Source organism: Colias philodice, chromosome 6, assembly GCF_061535455.1.
Source record: "Colias philodice isolate Cphi_HAF_F1 chromosome 6, ilColPhil1 Martin Lab GWU primary, whole genome shotgun sequence".
Lineage (NCBI taxonomy): Eukaryota > Metazoa > Arthropoda > Insecta > Lepidoptera > Pieridae > Colias > Colias philodice.
The window spans coordinates 4,297,554-4,318,721 of NC_143091.1; the positions used below are offsets into that span (position 1 = coordinate 4,297,554).

The 21,168-nt window shown below is 32.6% G+C and overlaps 6 protein-coding genes across 6 annotated transcripts; 5 read left to right on the forward strand and 1 right to left on the reverse strand.

Moving 5' to 3' along the window:
• The first annotated feature begins 152 nt into the window (after positions 1-152).
• Positions 153-2,472, forward strand: LOC149487636 (pancreatic triacylglycerol lipase-like). The gene is made up of 6 exons (XM_089696218.1): positions 153-234; positions 522-693; positions 818-966; positions 1,276-1,524; positions 1,823-2,153; positions 2,364-2,472. The coding sequence occupies exons 1-6, from the start codon at positions 183-185 to the stop codon at positions 2,419-2,421; spliced, it is 1,011 nt and encodes a 336-aa protein (XP_089552344.1). The 5' UTR covers positions 153-182; the 3' UTR covers positions 2,422-2,472.
• On the reverse strand, positions 2,458-6,669 carry LOC149487637 (uncharacterized). The gene is made up of 5 exons (XM_089696224.1): positions 6,349-6,669; positions 5,511-5,657; positions 4,717-4,809; positions 3,347-3,560; positions 2,458-2,828 (listed from the first exon to the last, which is right to left on the reverse strand). The coding sequence occupies exons 1-5, from the start codon at positions 6,413-6,415 to the stop codon at positions 2,612-2,614; spliced, it is 738 nt and encodes a 245-aa protein (XP_089552350.1). The 5' UTR covers positions 6,416-6,669; the 3' UTR covers positions 2,458-2,611.
• Positions 6,670-8,595: 1,926 nt separating this feature from the next.
• On the forward strand, positions 8,596-11,951 carry LOC149487638 (uncharacterized). Its single transcript, XM_089696212.1, has 6 exons — positions 8,596-8,810; positions 9,177-9,267; positions 9,649-9,801; positions 9,895-9,984; positions 10,070-10,408; positions 10,652-11,951. The coding sequence occupies exons 2-6, from the start codon at positions 9,195-9,197 to the stop codon at positions 11,827-11,829; spliced, it is 1,833 nt and encodes a 610-aa protein (XP_089552338.1). The 5' UTR covers positions 8,596-8,810; positions 9,177-9,194; the 3' UTR covers positions 11,830-11,951.
• A 1,181-nt stretch (positions 11,952-13,132) lies between these two features.
• On the forward strand, positions 13,133-14,808 carry LOC149487639 (uncharacterized). Its single transcript, XM_089696220.1, has 5 exons — positions 13,133-13,291; positions 13,370-13,909; positions 14,031-14,199; positions 14,270-14,538; positions 14,776-14,808. The coding sequence occupies exons 1-4, from the start codon at positions 13,225-13,227 to the stop codon at positions 14,481-14,483; spliced, it is 990 nt and encodes a 329-aa protein (XP_089552346.1). The 5' UTR covers positions 13,133-13,224; the 3' UTR covers positions 14,484-14,538; positions 14,776-14,808.
• A 115-nt stretch (positions 14,809-14,923) lies between these two features.
• Positions 14,924-16,272, forward strand: LOC149487640 (uncharacterized). Its single transcript, XM_089696226.1, has 4 exons — positions 14,924-15,052; positions 15,145-15,474; positions 15,556-15,724; positions 16,018-16,272. The coding sequence occupies exons 1-4, from the start codon at positions 14,983-14,985 to the stop codon at positions 16,184-16,186; spliced, it is 738 nt and encodes a 245-aa protein (XP_089552352.1). The 5' UTR covers positions 14,924-14,982; the 3' UTR covers positions 16,187-16,272.
• A 228-nt stretch (positions 16,273-16,500) lies between these two features.
• LOC149487641 (uncharacterized) lies at positions 16,501-20,685 on the forward strand. The gene is made up of 6 exons (XM_089696223.1): positions 16,501-16,748; positions 16,843-16,934; positions 17,087-17,234; positions 17,608-17,700; positions 19,544-19,701; positions 20,474-20,685. The coding sequence occupies exons 1-6, from the start codon at positions 16,685-16,687 to the stop codon at positions 20,678-20,680; spliced, it is 762 nt and encodes a 253-aa protein (XP_089552349.1). The 5' UTR covers positions 16,501-16,684; the 3' UTR covers positions 20,681-20,685.
• Positions 20,686-21,168: the final 483 nt, after the last annotated feature.

Below are 21,168 nucleotides of genomic sequence, written 5' to 3' on the forward strand. Positions count from 1 at the left end.
ATCATATTTTTGCTTTTATCTTCTACATCTGTAACTAGAAGTAATTTTATCAGTTGGTTGACAACAAAAATGTAATCTCTATAAATTGATAAAATATTTCAATTATAATTATTTATATCAGTTAATTATGTATTTTTAATGTTTAATTGTGATATACTTGTTTGGCTTTGAAGAATAGAAACATGTTGAAATTAATATTGATTTTCTTAATATATTCCTTGGCTGTTTGTGCAGGTAAGATTTTATAGACTATTTTTCTTTGAGGGGCTTTGAACTAGCTTTATAGTAAAGTAATAACGTTACAACCCATTATTGTTTAATCCTTATTTTAGTTACAAAAAAATAATTAGGTCATAAAAAAAATAAAAATAAAATCATGAAACGACGAAGATTGTTCTTAAACTCAGTTACGACGTAAAATTTTGATCTGCAATTGAATTTAAATAAATATATTTTTTATCACTGAATGCTTTCAAGCTTTATTATTATTTTAAGTTAAAAATATTTATAATCTTTTTCAGCTTCGCCAACTGACAGAATAATAAGAAAGTTGGATTCTGGCTACCGTTACCAGTACGCCGAGGATTCCGATGGAAAGCTTCATTTGGTAGATTTGTGGATGCCAATAACTGACCTTGCTGCAGTGGCACGTTTTAACCCACAAGCTAGTAATGTCTACCATTTGTTTACAAGGTATAACAAAAATAATCGTAAAAAAATACATAAATTAATGAAAGTAACGAGAGCTTTACAAATACTTCATGTGAAGTTATTTTGAAGACATAGTTATAAAATTTCGTTTCATGTTAATTTTCAGATCGAATCCTTCTAGAAGCCAACCCCTCCAATTCAATAATGTCAATCTTCTACAACAATCAAATTATGATAGCAGTAAAAGAACAATCGTTCTTATTCATGGATGGATGAACTCGGCGACTTCGGATTTCAATATGGCTCTTATCCCAGGTTAGTTTGTACGTTTCTCAGTAAGTATGGACCACTTTGTAAATATCAGCCATTCTTATTAAATCCAAAATTCTTTCGTAAATTAAAACATTCATCGTTTTTATGTTGCCTAAAAACTTTGCTCGCGTCTTTCTTCAGAATCTGTCTTTATGTCAAAATTTTCAAATTCAGTTTTAGCATTTTATACAAACGGAACATAGATACATACACTCGCATTCAAAACGTTATAATATGTAATACATTAAATTATCTACTATAAAAAATGAAGAGTCTATATACTTATCCATTGTTTTTTAATTTGCGTTTTAGTAATTCTAGCAGCTGCCGACGTGAACGTCATTGTCGTGGACTGGTCTTCCGGAGCAAATTCTATTAACTACAGAATTGTTAATTGGAATAGCGTAACTTCAGGACAAGCGGTAGCAAGATTTATAGACTGGGTTAATGACCTAACTGGATCTAATCCGGGACAATATCATATTATAGGACACGGCGTTGGTGGCCACCAAGCTGGTGTGGTTGGTAGAAATGTTAGGGGACAAATTAATTATGTTACAGGTATGTATTCTGCTTTTTGAAGCGACGTTTCGACATAGATACATCTTACACTTAATTATTTTGTGTAATAAACTTACTCATTACTTATTAAACGAAGAAGATTGAGTGCAGAAAATTTTAAATGCTTTGTCACATTCACTTTTAGTACCATTTAAATAAAATACAATAATTAAGAAGTTAATAGTTATAACTTCGTAAAGAGAGCGTAAAACTTAATCTACTAATGATTATATCTGTTTAAGAAGTAAATTCTTTCGCAATTTTTGGTCACTGGGTTAATATTTTGATTACTTTTCAGGTTTAGACCCAGCTTTAATCGGATGGGTGAATAACATTGATCGATTTGCTCCCAACGACGCTCTCTACACAGAAGTGATTCACACAAACTACGGTGTCAATGGTTATTTGGCTGATCTAGCCCAAGTGGATTTCTATCCTAATGGGGGTATTTCCATGCCTGGCTGCAACTCCAATGAATGCGACCATGCCAGAAGTTTCTTTTACTTCGCCGAATCAATAACATCGGGAGGCTTTACTGGCACAGAATGCTTGAATTATTATGCAGCTGTATTGAGATTGTGTGATTTCTCGGGCCGTTTACAAATGGGTGGATTGACACCGAAAGTTGGGTACGTATTGTTTTGAAACGATGGCTAATGATATTGGTGTTTGGAATCAAATAGATGATAATATTAGCTATCGATAATAATTTTGGGTAATCTAAAATTAATGCATAATAAAGATTACGCCGAGATTAGTATATAGTGGGAAAATTTTCGACATATTTTTCTTTTTTGACAAAATCATAGTTTTTTAATAAATTTATTATATTTTTTCAGGCAAACTGGTGTCTACTACTTGGAGACAAACCCCGCCCCTCCGTTCTCCCAGGGCTAATTTCCTTGCAAAATATTAAGTCGAAATAAAACACGATTAAAACATTTACAACGTTTATTTATCCTAGTGTACGTTAAAGCAATAAATAGGACGAGAAGTGTTACTTCAGTTACTAGAGAGCTAGGCAAGCTAAAACTTAACTATTTTTTATTAAATGCTGTTTTGTACTTCTGTAATTAGTAATGTTTTATCACAGTTGATTAGGATGTTTTAGGTTTTTAGATGCCCTTCGTTGGGTTTCTGGTTGTATAGTAGGAGGAGCAATAGTGGTTGTAATGTTACGTTTTGAGGGAATATCTAGAAGGCTACTTAGAAATGCTACTCCTTGTTCTGCTGTTTGGTAAACACTGACTAAAAATGATTCAGCGTCGAATGTGTTTTCTTCTGTTGTTGGTTCTTCGGTTGATCTAGAAAGAATATTTTTTTACAGATTAAGACAATGTTAGGTTAAAAAGATGTCTTAAATGTAAGTAAATGTTACTACGTCATTTTTTTAACTACCTACAAAATTTTATTATATTCACCTATCGTTTAATTTAATTTAAGTTTCATAAAGAATAACACTTGAGGCTTCTAAAATGAATGATTTATTTTAGAAGGCTTTTGTTATATTTATTTATTTATTTATTTACACTTTATTGTGCTGGCATACAAATTAATCCTTAAAATTAAAACTTAAAAACTAGTCCAGCACAGAAGGCGGCCTTATCACTTAAGAGTGATCTCTTCCAGGCAACCTACTGTGTGGAGTAATATGTCATCTTATGTTTAAATTACAGCCCTAATCTATTACGCAATTCAATAAGGTCAAAGGTTAATGTTATTGTTAAGGTTTTTTGTCAAACAGTCAAGCGCTTGATAACAATTTCTACAATAAATATAATATATAATAAAATTTTAATTATAATAATTTCATACTACTTACTCTTCCTCAGCAGGAGGATCTTCCATTTCCATACCACCAGGTGTAGACTTAAAGCATCCAATAGGGAAGTCCAATTGCGCTTCTCCTAATAGTTTTGGTTCCAATTCTAGACAACCTCTCAGACCATCAGCGGTTGGTGCCAAGTCACTGAACTTGGCGCACACTTGGGCGAACTTTCCGAATACTTGTAGGCATATTGGTGCAGGGTTTGAGCCTGTAAATCGATACGAAATAATTACTTTTAATAAAAAAAATAACTATCAAATTGTCAGAAATGGGACTAAAACATATTTAAATGGGACTATATGAGAGCTTTTAGATAAAAAAAATACTGTCGAATTGAGAAAATCCTCCGGTATTAATGCATTACAAATATCACAAGGAATTATAAATGAGTAAAATTGTCATCGTACTAAAACGCTGTAGTTACTTATATATCTAAAATTCTAAACCATATTCTTATTGCAAATTTTTCAATAGTAGGTAAATTAATCGAAAGCCACCTCTAGCACACATTAAGCCTAATGGCTTAATGGAAGAGAATGTAATAAATACGTGTTCTATATATTGATATAAAAAAAAATTAAAACAACATTTTCTGCACTTTTATCGAACAAGTGCACTGTTTGTGCATAACCGGAACGTTATAACTGTTATTGTTGCATCGAAAGAGCGCACTGCGATATTATTTTACCACTATCTAACCAAAACAATTACTTCATGAAAAAGATCTAGATATTATTTTCCGACGATAATTATTCTAAGATAAAATTGCATTTACTTAAATCCATTTTGTAGCATCAAAGTTTTATGCTATCGGAACCAAGGTATGATATACAGATAGACAGAAGAAAAAAAAAGACGGGTTGCACTCCGGGAGTGCCGGCAGAAGTGAAAACTTGATTATTAACGTTGAGCATGTTTGATATCCATCCGTCTTACGCTTTTTCGATCAGGTCACGTGTCCTGACGCGAGTTTAAGCTTTTATACCCATTACAGAAAAAGTGCTCAACGCCGCTAAAGAAGTATTCACTTCAAAAATTATGTAGGTAATTTTGGATTCAGCATCGAGTATTATTCCGCTGGCCTAAAACGTTTTTAGGTTTAACTTTACGTCTAAAATAAAATGTTCAATAACGTTTAAATCTCCATGTTATATTCCGTTGATTATATGTTTAATAATTACTGTGTATATCATGAACGGCAATTTAAGAGGAAAATAAACAAGTGAAATTAGCGACATCGTTAAAGCTTGCTATAAGCTTTCTAAATATTACGATAGTACTGGAAAGGCAACTTTCTATAAATAAACCTGAATAAACCTTAATACGAGGCTCAATATTTATCTACACGCCTAAATAATATTTACCTTGTATTTTGGAACTGTGGAGAAGGTTTTTTCCATACGAAACATTTACGGAGAAGCCATCTTCGGGTGACAGATATTTCATGTGAACGCATCCTGAAAGTTACAAAATATAGGATTAGATTGTTGCAAGTAAATAATATGAGAGATCATTATAATATAACTAGGACTCCGCGGACAATAAATGTACAAAAGATAATTATTTCTATATTTTATGTATTATACCTTATTGCATACATTTCTACATTTCTGCCAATTTTTCAACCCACTCGCGAATTTATATATGATTGAGTAAAACATGCTTCACATAGTTTATAAGTAAAAATAAAATATAAAATTGACGATATTAGACATTACAAGTATTCCTACTGTGTATTGTGTGATAAGAAAACTCACGATTCGTTGATATAATTTCTGATCGTGGTAAATATGCAATAAACAAGTATATTATAAGTAATATAATATGTTCTAATAAAAAAACTACGTATAATTTTTTAACGTGCATAATATATAATGTGTCTAATTTTGTACATTCAAAGTTAGAGCCCCAAATATACCTTTAAAACATATTATTTAGCATTTCACTCGCGTGAAACCGAGTGAAAAGTAGTCTTTGATTGATCTAGACCCCTAATAGGTATTATATCTGTGTACAAAATTTCATACATATACGAGCTGTTCGTGAAAAAAAAACCAATGATACATCCTTCGTCACAAACTTTCGCATTTATAATAAAAAATATTAAGAAGACATATTAGGCTTAATATTTAAGAAGTAAATTTAAGAAAATATTTACCTGGTCCTCCCAAATCAACGAATGTAATATTGAAATCAACGCAGCAAACACACGCCGGTCCCTTGCACAAACAATTTCTATTCGGTTGGTCATTTCTTAGTTCTGGTATCTCTATCAGTTTCTTGCCATCTTCCCAATCCAGAAAATCTAAGGATTTATACAGTTATTGAATATATTTTTATTGTTTGAAGATAAAATTAAAAATAGAGCTAATAAAGTTATTCGTTATTAATATGAAATTATATTTTTTTTTATCAATTAGTTAATCATTTTAATCATCCAATAAATTTATTAAAATATTCATGATTTTAAATTAAAAACACTTTATTAAAAAAATATCCAACAATAAATTAAAATTCACCTCAAACTTAATTGATCTACTTTCCCAAATTCAATTAATTGTTTTCTAGAATTCCAATGTTCTCGAAGTTTATTTATATTCTTCTCAAAAGCCTCAACATGTAGGGAATACAAATTCTCCTGAACATGCTAACGATTATAACATTTTTAGGCTGTATGACACTTTCTCATGCGAGAACTTTCACTGCGTTTGGTCACGACCATTGGCGGTCGTTGTACGATGTGAAGGACCGAGATATTTGTTGATTATATAAGACTTCTTGAGTAACGCCTGTTATTGTTATGCATTACAACCTCTGCTTATGTTAGAAACGATTATTGGTGTATTTATGAATTATTAATGGAACCAATAATTACTGCGTTTAGCATTAATTAATTAAATTTGATGAGGATCTAATAGAGTTAATTTAAAAAAAATGGTTTCAGAAATCACATTGAAATGCACTTATACCGATGAAGATGAATATTCATAACTCACCCAATATACTCGCGCTGTGGACGAGAGCTAAAATCGCCACAAACAGCGAAAGTGTTAGCTTATTCATCTCGTGACACCGGTCAATTTATGATATACGAATAAAATTAATTATAAAAGCGCGGTACAGGCGTACAGAATGAGGCGATCGTTGCCAGAGCTCAGCCAACACTGCTCCTTGCCTCCGATCTCCGGCCGTTTCACCTCGCTTACTATCACAATAGACGGTGAAATTTAAAATAAAACATAACGATGTAGTAATCACATGCACCGGTGAGATGCATCGAGAAAGCTGTGGGAGATTTCATCCTATGATGAACGGGATTGGGAAAATGTGTTTTATGGTATGATTAATTAGTATTAAACTAGTTTGATCAATATTTTCAGATAATGGTCAAATGTGTACCTCATCGTTATTTAAAGAAGTTCAAAACCGCAATATTTTTAAAATCACCCATTTTCATTTTATATGATTTCTGCATTTATGTTAATAATTTGTAAAATCTCTCAACGTCTTTTACAATAACTCGGACTAGGACAATCGGAAGGATATACATATTTCGTTTCTATATTTTAGGTAGTTCCAGCGCAGTCGTTATCATAAAAAGAAAAGATTCTGTAAGTATTTATCTTTATTAGAATAACTAAAACATTAGTATTAGTAATATGGGTGTTGTTATAAATTATAATATTAATATAAATGTATTTCATTATTAGGAACTGTAAATCAAACTAGTTTTTACTAAAACTATGTCAAGTTCAAGGTTATCCATGTTGAGTTCATCGACTCATTACTCTAGTAAAAATAATATTTGTAGAAGTCATTTCCTTTTATGGAACAATAGATGAATGTTAAAAAAATGATGTTATGAGAGAATTAATAATTACACTTGTCAGTTAAAAAACAAAGTTCGATGAAGTGTAAGTATTCGTGCATACATGCAACGCGTTGATTAATATTGATAGGTTTTAGAATTCGGAAGTGATACCGTAACATATCCCTTTTTTCATAATGGAACAATTTTCCTTTTTATGCTCATTTATGTGGTAATATGGATAACGTAATACAGCGATTACTTGCGATTAGAACTTTTTATTTTTAAGTAGTTATTAATTATTATGTACATAATTATTAAAAGATCACTAAGTTTTATGTAATTGAGTTAATAATAAACCGCAGTGTGATTTGAAAACGTAATCATAAGAATAAGAAATTTTGTCAATACCAAAATGAAAAACAAATATCAGACCGTAGCTTAGTCAGACTGAATACAACTTTCTCTCACTAGAAAGTGACCCTAACAGTCGCTTTAGCGACGGGTGCTGTTTTATACGTGCTACCGTAAATATATACATAATAATTTAGTATTTTATGTTAACACTGAATTACTTTTAATTGTGTTTAGGAAGAGACTTTTGAATACATTGATACAGTTATGCTACAAATAATTCCGGTTAAATTAAACTTTTATGCAAAAAGTTGGACCTTTTTCTTATATAAATTAATATTTGAAAATCTGTAACAATTTGTTACATTAAATTCATTAAAACATATTATATCCATTGAGATAATATATTTTATTAAAATTGTTCTATCGCTATATTAATATTTCATTGGTTTTCCTTTGATGTAAAGATATTATATTTTCATAAACGTGTAATTAATATTTGTAATTTAAAAATATATAGAGAAGTTGAAATATGTAATAAATACCGCTATATGTATATGCATGTAAGGTGAAGTTTAAAAATTCTATAAATGTATACTACAAAATTATACCTCAACGAAAACAAACGCCACTTTCTAGTGGTTTACTGTATCCGAGATCAATACACCCATTATGGATGTTTCTCGAACTTCCACTATACCCCCTCTATAACGTTCGCGCTACATATTATAATTCTGTCAAAGCTGCAATACTATACAACAAATTAGTATGCTATAGAGTGAAATATGAAAGTAAGATAAACAGACACAGGCCTTTGTATACTTTGTATACATGTTTTGTACTACACGATTATATCAATGTAAATTATAATAGTTTACAACACTGTTTTATCGTCACTCAATCGCGTGTTAAAATCGCTTCCTCATCCTTAACTATTATACTTTGTAAATTAGTCCGTGCGCTTGATACTAAATTCTACATCGGCGGCCAAGTGCGTCTGTCATCCCTCCCTCACGATTCCTTCGAGTCGGATAGAGATAGTCGACTCTTGTTTTCTTGTTTTCCTTTCTCGCACGTCACTTCGCATTTCTCCGGTGAGTCCAAGTGGTTATATGAAATCAGTGCTACATACGTCGGCGTCGCTTGCGTTTTAGGGCTGGTCAGTTGTTACTAATAATAATTATACGTTAATTGTACGTGAACAGCCGTGCAGGTGTGACTACGATTGGGAATCGCGATATATATTTTTCTGTTTGGACAGTTACTTAATTTATAACATAAAAGCTAACGAGTAACGTAAGTATTTCATTTTTTTAATTATAACGAAAAAGTTAAATTTCTAGAATTGGTAAAAAAATAATAAAAAGCTTCTAATAAAATGTTTATGGTAAAGTTCATATCAAAGACTTAAACGGGATCGAGGCTTTAAACTTAAAGACTATTATGTTTTTAATGGTGATAATTTTATTTTAAAGGTTCTATTATGAAAAGTTTATTTTATTAATCGTTCTAAATTTTGAAATTAAGTTCTTGTATAATATAACTATGTGTGTAATTTTAAATATTAGGTTATATATAAAATTACACATAGGTATGTGTTGTAAAGTTACTGATTGAATTGTGAGCAAAGTATTTATTTATTTTAATTTTCTTAACTTTCAGGCAGGGTTGGGCTCCACGATGAAGCTCTCCCTGGTTTTTGAACTACTTTTAATTTTTGTGCTAATAGCATTTGCTGCATCCAAAAACATACGTAAGTAATTAGGTATATGCTCTTGTAATTATGTATTATAGTAATACATATTACTATGTATTACTTTAATAATTTCATCAAAATTATATGTTATATTTTTAAATATGGACTTGGATCAAATAATATTTTAGTAGATAATATTATCCACACTTATATGTACCTTGAAATTATATAATTATTGAACCTCGAGCATTGTCCGATTAAAAAGGAGAAAGTGTGTCCGCTCATTTCTATGTATTTTTGTACCAAAATGGTATGCGATTAAAAGAACAAGCTCGCGTGACTAAGTTATACATGAATACTTCTGAAAGATCAATAATTATTAGATATTAATGTTCGATTATTATGTTTTATATTGACATTTATATAATTTGTTTTAAGATAAACGGAAAAATAATAATAAAGTACTTCGTAATAAAGAAGATGATGTCAAAATCGAAGACAGTAGTCTAAATAGATACTGCAAATGTTCGGAATCATTATGCAACTGCTGCAGGGACTTCGCAGTTCCGGTTGTTAATTTGAACGGTCCAGGTACGTAATCTCTATTTCTGGTACTCTATAATAAAGATGATTTTTCCTTGGTATGTGGATAATATTCATTAAATCATTTTTTTTTAATTTCAGGATGTGCTTCACTGATGTATTTGACGGGTGATAAAATGTCGATATCACTGAGTTTTGGGAAAAAAGTGATCACAAACCGCACTGTTGCAAGTATGTATGACTGAATGTGCTTTTATATGCTTTAATATTAATGATAAAAATTAATCGATTAAATTGGTTATTTTCAAATTATCAGGTCGTAAGCCGAGTCCAGTCTGCATGCCTCTACCAGGAGGTGTATCTAAGTTCTGTGGACGTGTTTACAACATCGCAAGGACAGGAGAAGACTTTCGCGCTTGTCTCGGTTTAGAACTACAAGCTAAAAGCACTGTTGAAGCCGCAGTGAGAGTATCCTGCTTTAAGTTCGGCCCTCGAGGTGTCACATCTGAGCCAGCTGACCCCTTGCCATTGGTTCCTCAAGAAGAAACGGAGGCGGAAGACGATGACGACGACGATGATGATGAAGAAGACGACTTCGGTCTCGGTGCCGATGATGACGACGATGAAGTTGATGATGACGATGATGATGACGACGGTTAGTAATCATTATTGAAATACATAATTCCATTTTTATTAAATTTCAAAACGAATAAGATACATTAGTAGGTACATTACCGATAATAATAATGCCAAAATTAACATTGTACTATATTATAACATTGATCTGTATAGCATTTAATTAATTATTTATAATATCAGTGTGATAATTTTTATAACATGTATATTCACTTTGATAGTAAATCTTCAGTTTTTTAAACGACTTTTTTCTCTTTTTTAGGTGAAATAGATGCCGTCAACGATGTCGATGCTGCGGATTATACAGGTTTTAGTCTTTTAGGAGAAGACTTATTAGGAGACCTGTTTGGATCATCCGGCGGTAAAAAGCCCAATAAGAATAGAAATAAACAAGCCCCAAGTTCTTCAACTTCTACCACTACCCGTCGACCAAGGCCAAACCGACGTACTACTAGAAGACCAAATACTAGAACTACACCAAGACCAGTAACGAGAACAACAACGGTTCGAGTAAGACCCGTGAATAGGCGTCCAACACGTAGACCAGGAAGAAGGCCTACTCGACGCCCTGGTGCAAGTACTACTAGTGCAGACAGTTTCCCTGAATCAAGCATTTCTACTGCTTCTGATTCTGTATCCGCTAGTTCTGAAGTGCAAGTGCAAGACAGTCACACATCAACAACAGTAGGTGTTCAAAGCTCTTCTGCAAGTATGGACAGTGCTCAAACGAGTGAAAAAATTGTTTCAATGAATGATAATCCTTCATCAACAATTGTTTCAACAACACCGATAACTGCAACCAGTTTTGAAGACCCCGGTCTCGAAATGTCATTAGCTCATATCACAGGTCAACTTTCTGTAATGCCAGTTACTCAGATCATTCCCACTTTATCAAAAGAGGAAACCAAATCTAGTGAAGAACAAACTTATGAGCAAGTTCAAACTATAACGCCTAAGCCTCACTCAACTATTCCATTTGCCACGGTTGTTGATGATGATGAAGTGAAAGAAGACATGGTACAGATTGTACAGAGCCTTGATTCTCATTCTGCTGAACATGAAGCTGACAAGGAAGTTACTGGAGATGAGAGTCGTGGTCATAATCATTTTCCAAACCATCATTATGAAGGACTTGTTTTACCGAAGAAAAAACACAGAGGTGAACAATTTGAATTAGAAGACTTAGACGTTCTTGATTTAACTAAAATTGGTGAAAGTGTCGGTCATCAGCTAGGCATTTTTGGCCGGCATAAAAGGCAAAACAAGAACAAAGACAATAAGCCTCATAAACATAAAAAGCAACATAACAATGATTATGATGATGTACTTGGAATTGATGCTCTTAATGAAAGCTTAGGGTTACCTGATATCGAAGTTGGAAGAAGAAGAAGTGGTAGGAGGCAAAATAAAATGATGCGTGGGGAATGGTCACAGAAATAAAGAAGAATTTAAATAGTAATTTATTAATTTTAGCTTATTTATTTATTTTAAATTATTCACCTCTGTAAATAGTTAATTTATTCTGAATTGTATATTTTTACAAGTATAGCGATTTAATAAAATATTTGACTTTTTATTTTACCCTATTAAAGTAATAATTTAATTAATAATAATTTTTAAAAAGTAGTAATAAATAAATAGAATATACAATAGTAGTGATTAAATTAATTATACAATGCTTTAATTTCAAAAAATGTATCCAAAAGAGGTCATATAGCTTACATATTATGCAAACTTATCGTCTATGCGAAACAACAAACTTCGACCATAAGTACCTACTCGTAATTAAAAGTGTGTTTGTATATTTTACATCCATACTTAATATTATAAATGCGAAAGTAATTCTGTCTGTCTGTCTGTTACTCAATCACGCCTAAACTACTGAACCAATTTTCATGAAATTTGGTATAGAGATATTTTGATATCTGAGAAAGGACATAGGCTACTTTTTATCCCGGGAAAACGCAATCCCGGAAATCCCACGGGAACGGGAACTATGCGGGTTTTTCTTTGACTGCGCGGGCGAAGCCGCGGGCGGAAACCTAGTTTCAAATAATTTCATTTCAATAATCCACCGGTAGGTATAAACCCAACTGCACACTTTGTTTATAAATTATTTATTATAACGATTATATTTATATTTTTGTGCTTACATTTTAACTGTAAGAAATACATTTCTGTGCTATAATAATTGTGTATTTGAAACGCAACACGTTTTTCTAAATAAAAAATATAAATCTGTAACTTTCACTCGACATGGAAGAGCCTAAGCGCCAGCCTGCTTGCATATTTTTCCTCTTTTCTTGTAAAAATTGGCACCTTCAACATCCATATGCAAGAATTATACAAACTTGACTAAGTTTATTTCTGATTATATGATTATATTTTACTATGTATCTATATCACAACAAGATTTAATTAATTTCATTGTATGTATATAAGCAGTATTGTCCTTTTTGAGTCAAACTACAGTGAAACTTAGGGAGATGAAGCAAAATAAAAATGTAATAACTAATAAAGTATTAAAATAACATCTTACTTCCTTGTAAAATTTGGTGCAAATAATAAAATGCAAAAGGAGTAACTTCCAATTTGCGTACCCAATACAGAAAGTAGGAATCCGAACTGTCACTTGCAGTACCTACTCAAGACTTTCTCCTGACAATGTATTTAAATTTTAAACTTGTTATGTTCAATGACCGTACCGCAGGAACGAGCTATTGAAACTCTGTTAGTGGACGTTTAAATAGGTGGAGTCGTCATGCTATACAACAATTTCAATCAGTAAGTCGGCCGCAACTGTTGTAATTAAGGCACCATAACTTTCTTAAAGCAATGGTTCAATTAAAATATTCCATTTTATTCCTTTACACACTCATACATATTTGCCAGAGTAGACATGGTAAGTCCTTACTGTGATATACAATTTTTTAAATATAATACGCTACTACCGAATAAGACTAAATCAACATTACTTTAGGTCAAATAATATCAAACAAAGACTGCAGCTATGAAAAAATAAACTTTGTAATCCCTAAAGAGATATGGAGACAAGCACTCAATCCAACTCCCGTATTAAAATCGCCTGTCACTATAGTAGTGCCAGTACACATCGCGGATAATGATGAGGGTGATATCGATGAAGACGTTGATAATGAAGTACTGGAAGATGCAGAAGATCCTATTGAACCTGTACCTGCTCAGGACCCAATCGAATCGTTACCTGAAGAACCAATTAGCGATATACCTGTGACATCCATAGCACCAACAGTTGCTGATGTAACACAGAAACCAACAATACAGAACGAAGCTTCAGAGTCACCTATTCAAGGTGTGAACGGGACATTGATAAGGTTTCCATGTCGGTGCAATACTGAGCAATGTGGATGTTGTACTGGTGCTTTATTACAGCGATTCAGGATGAAAGTCTGTGGGAATATTTCATTTATTCCTGAAGATTTCGTATTTGATGTCAGACTAAGTGTAAATAACAACACAGTTGTGCGTCGCAGAGTTTCTGGTAAAATATTTTTACAAAGCTTAATTTTAAATTTTACTTACTTTCGAATAGAATTTTTTTGTAAGAATAATAATTATACGTTTGTGCTTCAATTAGTGTTCTACATATATTTTTTTAACAGCTAGCGACCCACCACCAATTTGCATTAACCCAAGAAGAGCACCGTTTGTTCGAGTTTGCGCTGAAATAAGCAATATACGAATAAGGAATGGAAATGCATTCGCTTGTTTGGATATCAATGCTGATATAGGTGGTTTCACAATCTATTCAGCTTCGTTCAGATGTTTCGGGTAACTAATTTAATTCAGATTGCCGTTTTTTAAATATATTCGCAAATTTCTTGACATTATGTTTTTACAGACTAGGTACATCTGGAGTACAAACGGGTTTAAAGCCGAAGCCAGTATCATCAGGACCGAAACCTGTTAATTTATTTGGAAATAATAATAATAATCAACAAGAAGGAACTATATTTGATGCAGCGAGTGGGCTCTTCGGTGGTGGTTCTGACGGTCCTTTAGATGCTATTGGCGATGCCCTGGGTGACTTTTTTGACGGCAGAAGTATGAATTAAATTAATTAAAGAATAAAGATTATTTATTAAATTATTATTACTGTTATGTAAGAAATCTTAATACTATTATAAAGGCGAAAGTTTGTTTGGATGTATGGATGTATGGATGTATGGATGTTTGTTACTCTTTCACGTAAAAACTACTGAACCGATTACAATGAAATTTAGCACACATATAGAGGGTAACTTGGATTAACACATAGGATAGGTTTTATCCCGGAAATCCCACGGGAACGGGAACTATGCGGGTTTTCCTTTGAAAACGCGGGCGAAGCCGCGGGCGGAAATCTAGTATCTTAATATTTATTAAAACTAGTGCAGTCTCTTTTGTTTTTGAATTTATAAGATTAACTACATTGTGAAAGTTGGTAAAACCCGATTAATATGTTTCGCTTCTTCGATAAAACCTGTTTAAATCTCTTCAAGTGCACAGACTCGAGCCTTATTCACACAACAAACTTACTCACAAGTTCGCGCCATTCTGTGTTTTAACATTATAATGGTTAAAATTCCGTTTTTCGTGCTCGTGACAGTGACCCTGTTTTTTCAAGCATCTGGAAATATAGCCGGTAAGTATCGATATATTTTTCTGATACATTGTAAAAAAGAATAAACTATTGATTTTAATTAAAATTTTAAACATTATTATCTTGATTTAAAGGTAATGGATCTGTTAACGTGACTAATTTGAATAATCAAGAATCTGAATGGCCTGATAACTCAGCATTGGTGTCGAGATTAAAGATGGGCAATTTTACGATTTTATCACACTTTGCTCGGCAAGAACAAGAGGATGGACAAAATGGATCTTCCACTTCTACGAATAGACGTTGTACTTGTTCTTTAGGCGTATGCAAATGTTGCACTGGATATGTTTTAGATCTATTCAAGCAGAAGGCTTGTATGAGAGTTACATATCACCCTGGAGATTTTGCATTTGACGTTGCTATGTCTATGAACGATAGAATTCTATACGAGAACTCCATCTCAGGTATTTATATTTTAATTATAATATGATTTTAAATTTATGTGTAAATTTCGTGAAATTTATTATTTAATGTGTGAATTTTAGGTAAAAATCCACGTCCCATATGCATTAATCCACCTCAAATGCCGAATTTAAAAATATGTGCCCGGTTTTATAACGTATTTTTCCCTGGCAGAAACTTTCACTTCTGTTTGGCTATGACAGGAAGATGGAGATCATTAGAGCTGTTCAATTTGGTCTTTGATTGCTTAAGGTATGGCAAATTGAATCTTTTTTTATTAGAATGTGGTTTTGGTTAATTGTTTGCGGTGAATTTTAGGTATCTAATTAATTCTAATTGTTAACACTTTTTACGGCGAAAGTTATGATTCTCTTTAATTTTTTTCATTTGTACAAAAGAAAGTAAAATATATTACTATGTTAAAAATATAGGTCTTTATTATTTTTTATTGCACACAATAATAATTATTATGTTTATGAATATGTAATCATTAAAATTGAATCTGAAATTTTTATTGAACGTTAAATGTGATTTTTAAATTTCAGAATGGGAGCAAACGGTTTAGCAATGGTAAAACCAGAAGAAAATGGTGGGTTGCCTATTCCCAATCCACAAGGAGGAGTTGATGCTGTGGTAGATGCTGGCGAAGATGATATCGAAGAATACGACGAACAGAATATAGTTCGATCACTCCTTGAGATATTCGATCGTTAATGAATGCACATATGCATTTAAATTAGAATTTCATATCTTATCTTAGAGATAGTCGACACAAACATTAAATTATTTATTTATAATTACACTGTGTTTTATTTTAACAGATCATGTACAATATTGTTAAAAAAGTTAACGTTGCGTGAAGATTGGGTGCACACAGATCAATTGCACGAATGGAAAACGTGATAAGTATATAATTTATACCTCGTTATCTTCTTGTGTCTCTCGATAAACTGAGAAAATGGTCGGGCATGATATTGAAAATTGCTATTTAATGATGACCAGTGGTGGTGCGTCTACATGCGCAGGAGTTTCTCTAGAAAGTCCCGCAAGTCAGTTGCGTTCGAGCAGAGCACATCTTGCATACAAATCGACATCGATCCTTTATATCTGTTTGATTTGACGTAACATACCTATGTCCCGTCATTTGATTTGTATACTTTGAGAAAGCAAGTTTGGAACGTTATATTCGCGGTAATATATACTTATAGCATAATGAAAATGAAAGGGATCGTTTTGTTTTTGTTTGTGGCCGGCTGCGGTGTGACCTCATCATTGGGTAAGTATATCAAATTTTATATATATCTTTATAATTATTATGCACAAAAAAAACATGTCTTGCATTTATTTAATGACTTAATGAAAAATTTTAGGAAATGGAAAATCTTTTGGTTTGTGGAATAATGAAGACAACGTTATGGATGTTACTGATTTCTCTGTTTATTATGATTTAAATACAAATGAGGTAATATTATCATATACTAATTCGTAAACATAAAAGATATTGTTATAATATAATGATAATAATGATATAACGTTTAGGTAACATTTCGCTGACTTTATGTAAATCATGAGAATTTGCATAAAATTTGGATAAATATTTGATTAATTTTTTAGACAATACGGCGGATGATGCCCAGGCCCTGGTACAGGCCTGGATGGTTCATACGTCTCCCATTCATGGGTGGACCCTGCCAATGTAAAGAGTTGAAATGCACCTGCTGCACTGGAATAAGATTCCAAGCATTAAACTATGATAGACGTAGTAAGTATCAGTTTTGTTTGTTATGGCAAAATATAGATTTAAAAAATATATACATCTAGCCTATCTGACACACAGTCTAAGTTTCCTTTTTGTTCCTTGTTATAAAAGTCCTTAATTCTTGCTTGGAATAGTTTTTGGTTCAGTCATTTGGGCACCGATTATTTTTGGAATTTAATTAAAATCTAGCATTGAATGAAAATATTAGATAATTATTAAGTGTGTATTTTAAATACTTCATTTATTTTCCTCTTTTCCTCCCGGGCTAGGTTAATTTATTTTGTTAAATCGTCACAGATTACGTCAATTATTATGACAAACAGTTTGTTCTACTGGCTTAATTAATGATTAATTTAAAAATGTACTTTCTTTTCAGCATGTACAATTATAGAGTATGAGCCCGAAGACTCAATGTTCACGATGGAAGTCAAAATGAGCAACGTCACAGTATATCAAAGAATGTTCTCAGGTATGTCACAGTTGCCCTAATTGAATACCACATTAGGGTGACATAGTTACATATGTATCCGTTTCAGAACCGTTACGAATCGATTTAGTTTTATAAGGTCATATATTAGGCTTTCCCTCCTAATGTGCAAAATTGGGATCGTTGTTATTGTTTTCAATTGACTGCCAAAGAAAAAATGCAATCTCATGTAGTACCTACCGTTTCCTGCAAATATTTTTTTTAAAGTGAAACTTTTATTACATCGTCTCAAACTTTTTGGTCTGTGTAGCGCATGTCGCGTGCATCGCGGCTGCCGAGTAGGTATACCTACTCGGCACGCGACATGCGCTACACAAAGCAGTGTTCGGAACCGTTCGAACAGTTTCACTTTTACCGTGGTTTCATAAAACCACACAACATTTTTTTTCTTTATTATTTAGTACGTTATGATGATGTTATAATAAAGGGAACTAAAATATAGAATATTTTAAATTGATGGAAAATAGCAGAATTCTATAAAATACATTTTTACCCACTTACCTTTTACCTTTGCCTAGGTAGGCATAAGGTAAAAAATTAATACTCTATTCGAATTTGATAAAATAGCAAATAATTACTATTGACTAGCGAAATAACTCCAAGTTTTACATTTAGATTAATAATCACATATTGTGTACCTAGTTAAAAAATACGCTTAAACTCATGAAATTATTGTATTGTCACCGGTCGAATCGATCTATCTATCGTCCCTGTCGGTTTGTGAGTCAGATTCGAATTGAAAGGAGTCGCTTACATACATCTCTATTTTACAAACTGATTCTCTAAACGAAAAAGTTGGTGTCGAGCAAAACAAACCGTCACGGTTGTAACATTTAGGCGGCAATCAAAAGTCCTAACCAAGTACAAGAACACAACCAAGAACACACATTCCTAAATAGGTATATATATAAAAATAAAAACGTCAATTAAACTAAGAAAAAACGAACAGAATAAAAGAAAGGTTAAAAATTGCAAATGATAATAATTTTACTCCAATTAAGTGCAATAAATCATACTTCATTACCTACGTATTAAATCTTTTTATAGTTTGTGATTTATCATACATTTATTCATACTAGATGCTAGAAGTAATATGGTTTTGATGAGATATAACGAATTAATAGTAAATCACTTGAAAGTTATTCAGAGCCATGCGAGTCCAAGAATTCCATGAATCATATGAAAGTAGAGTTTTTACTTTAATTATCATCGATTGTAGTTAGCATAAACTGTTATGTTTAGTTACGATCTTTATAAAAAGTATGCATAGTAAAAAAATTAAACTCTATTATTATGGATTAAGGCTTAGTCCTTGGTCCTTGGATCCTTGGAAGATATAGGCCATAACACTGTGTTATGTATAACTCACAGGGAATATAGTATGTTGCAATTTTGTACGAAGCAATGTTTAACCAAGGTACCTAAATAATAAAATAAACCAGCCAAGTGCAAGTCGGACTCGCGCACGAAGAGGTTCCGTACTATGGGGATATATTATTATTTTTTTATTTTTTAGTACATAGTTATTTAGTAGTTGTTATAGCGGAAACAGAAATACATCTTTTGTGAAAATTTCAGCTTTCTAGCTCTCACGGTTTATGAGATGCAGCCTGGAGACAGACAGACAGCGGAGGCTTAGTAATCCCGTTTTACCCTTTCGTACGGAACCCTAAAAACAGCTTATACGGAACCCTCGATGCACGAGTTCGACTCGCACTTGTTTTTTTTAGGTGTAGGATGCTTTTACGTATACCCAATGTGCTCGTGGAACAACAATAACATTAAAACTAATTTCCCAAATAATAATTAATGTATTTTTTTGCAGCTCGTAATCCACCGCCCTTCTGTGTACCCATTCCTGTGCCATATTTACCACCGGGCCTCGTTGATATGTGCATTCGGCTTTTCGACGTATCCGTTGTGGATCAAAAATTCCACGTGTGCATGGATATGGATACACGAATCGACAAAGCTCCCGTTTTGGTATGTATTGCTATAAAATGTTATGTAGTAGTAGCGTTTAGCTACTATTATGTATTCTGTGGTAGTAGGTAACTAGTGTGCCTATGTACCATAGCCACACATAGGTACGCAACGTTGTTTGTTTATTAAAGAGAAAGATCGATTTTTCTAGCTCGTAGGTGTACAGGCAGTACGGGGTGTACCGGTGTAGGTACCTAAGCTACAGCCTAGTGTTTATCCTGCAGCTTCATAAAGTTTAAAAGTAATAAGTCATGGACATTTGGAAAATTAAGTTGGTAAAAAAATGCATAAGTTATCAAATCGTAAAATTCAAAATACGATAATCAAATCGTAAAATTCAAAATAGGTACTCGCGTAAAATATACAAGAACTTGTGATAGCTCTTTCTTTTTAGTTCTTTATTTTTTAAAATAATGGCACATAGGTACCTACCTAACTACTTGTCATTAATTTCGAATTTCGATTATTTCCTATAAAGGTATTATTCTGTGGTATTATTATTTTAAATTCATCAATTTCAATAAAGGAATTTCCTCAATTCGACTGCATTTTTAAAGTGAAACTTTTATTACATCGTCTCAAACTTTTTGGTCTGTGTAGCGCATGTCGCGTGTATCGCGGCTGCCGAGTAGGTATACCTACTCGGCAGCCGACCGTCACGCGACATGCGCTACACAAAGCAGTGTTCGGAACCGTTCGAACAGTTTCACTTTTACCGTGGGTACTACGTAGTACATAGTAACTCTTCCAACATACCTTTTATAACTTCTAGATTCTTCACTGGGACTGTATGGACATGGGACCCGGTGGCATCGGTTTGTCCAAACCAGGAAACAACAACAACATCGCATCTGAATCCACGAGTGTAACCACTACGCCAGAGCCCCCGCAAGTCGATAGCGATGTCTTTGATCCCGTTAATGCAGACAAAGAAACTACAACAAACGCAGTATTCAGGAATAGCATTAAATATATTTAAATATTCACTATGTTTTATTTCACGACTTTTGATTTTTATTCTTACCGAATGGGATTTAGTTATTTGCAGTTTGCACTGTTATGGTATTCACTCGTAGCATTTGAAAATCAATCGAAATTAATAATAGATTAATAAATTATTTGTTCATACAAGGTTCACTCCATTTTAAATTAAAAATTACACTTCACAAATAATTAAAGGAAAAGGACCCGAAACCGAATGTGGAATAACAAATTACAAATTCGAAGTTCAAACTATGTTTTTTTTAAATAACTGGCAAAAATTGGCGGGAACGATGATAGCTGGCAGCCAAGTCTATAATCTATGGAAATCAAATAGTTTCCTTTTTTCTTGTACGGCAATAAGACTGAATTATGTTTCACGTTTTAAAAGTAGGGAAACAATTATTTTCATTAAGATTTAAACACGCGTCACGCGTATAATCAAAACAATAGCACATTTTAATCCAAAAAAGAAAAAGAAAATGC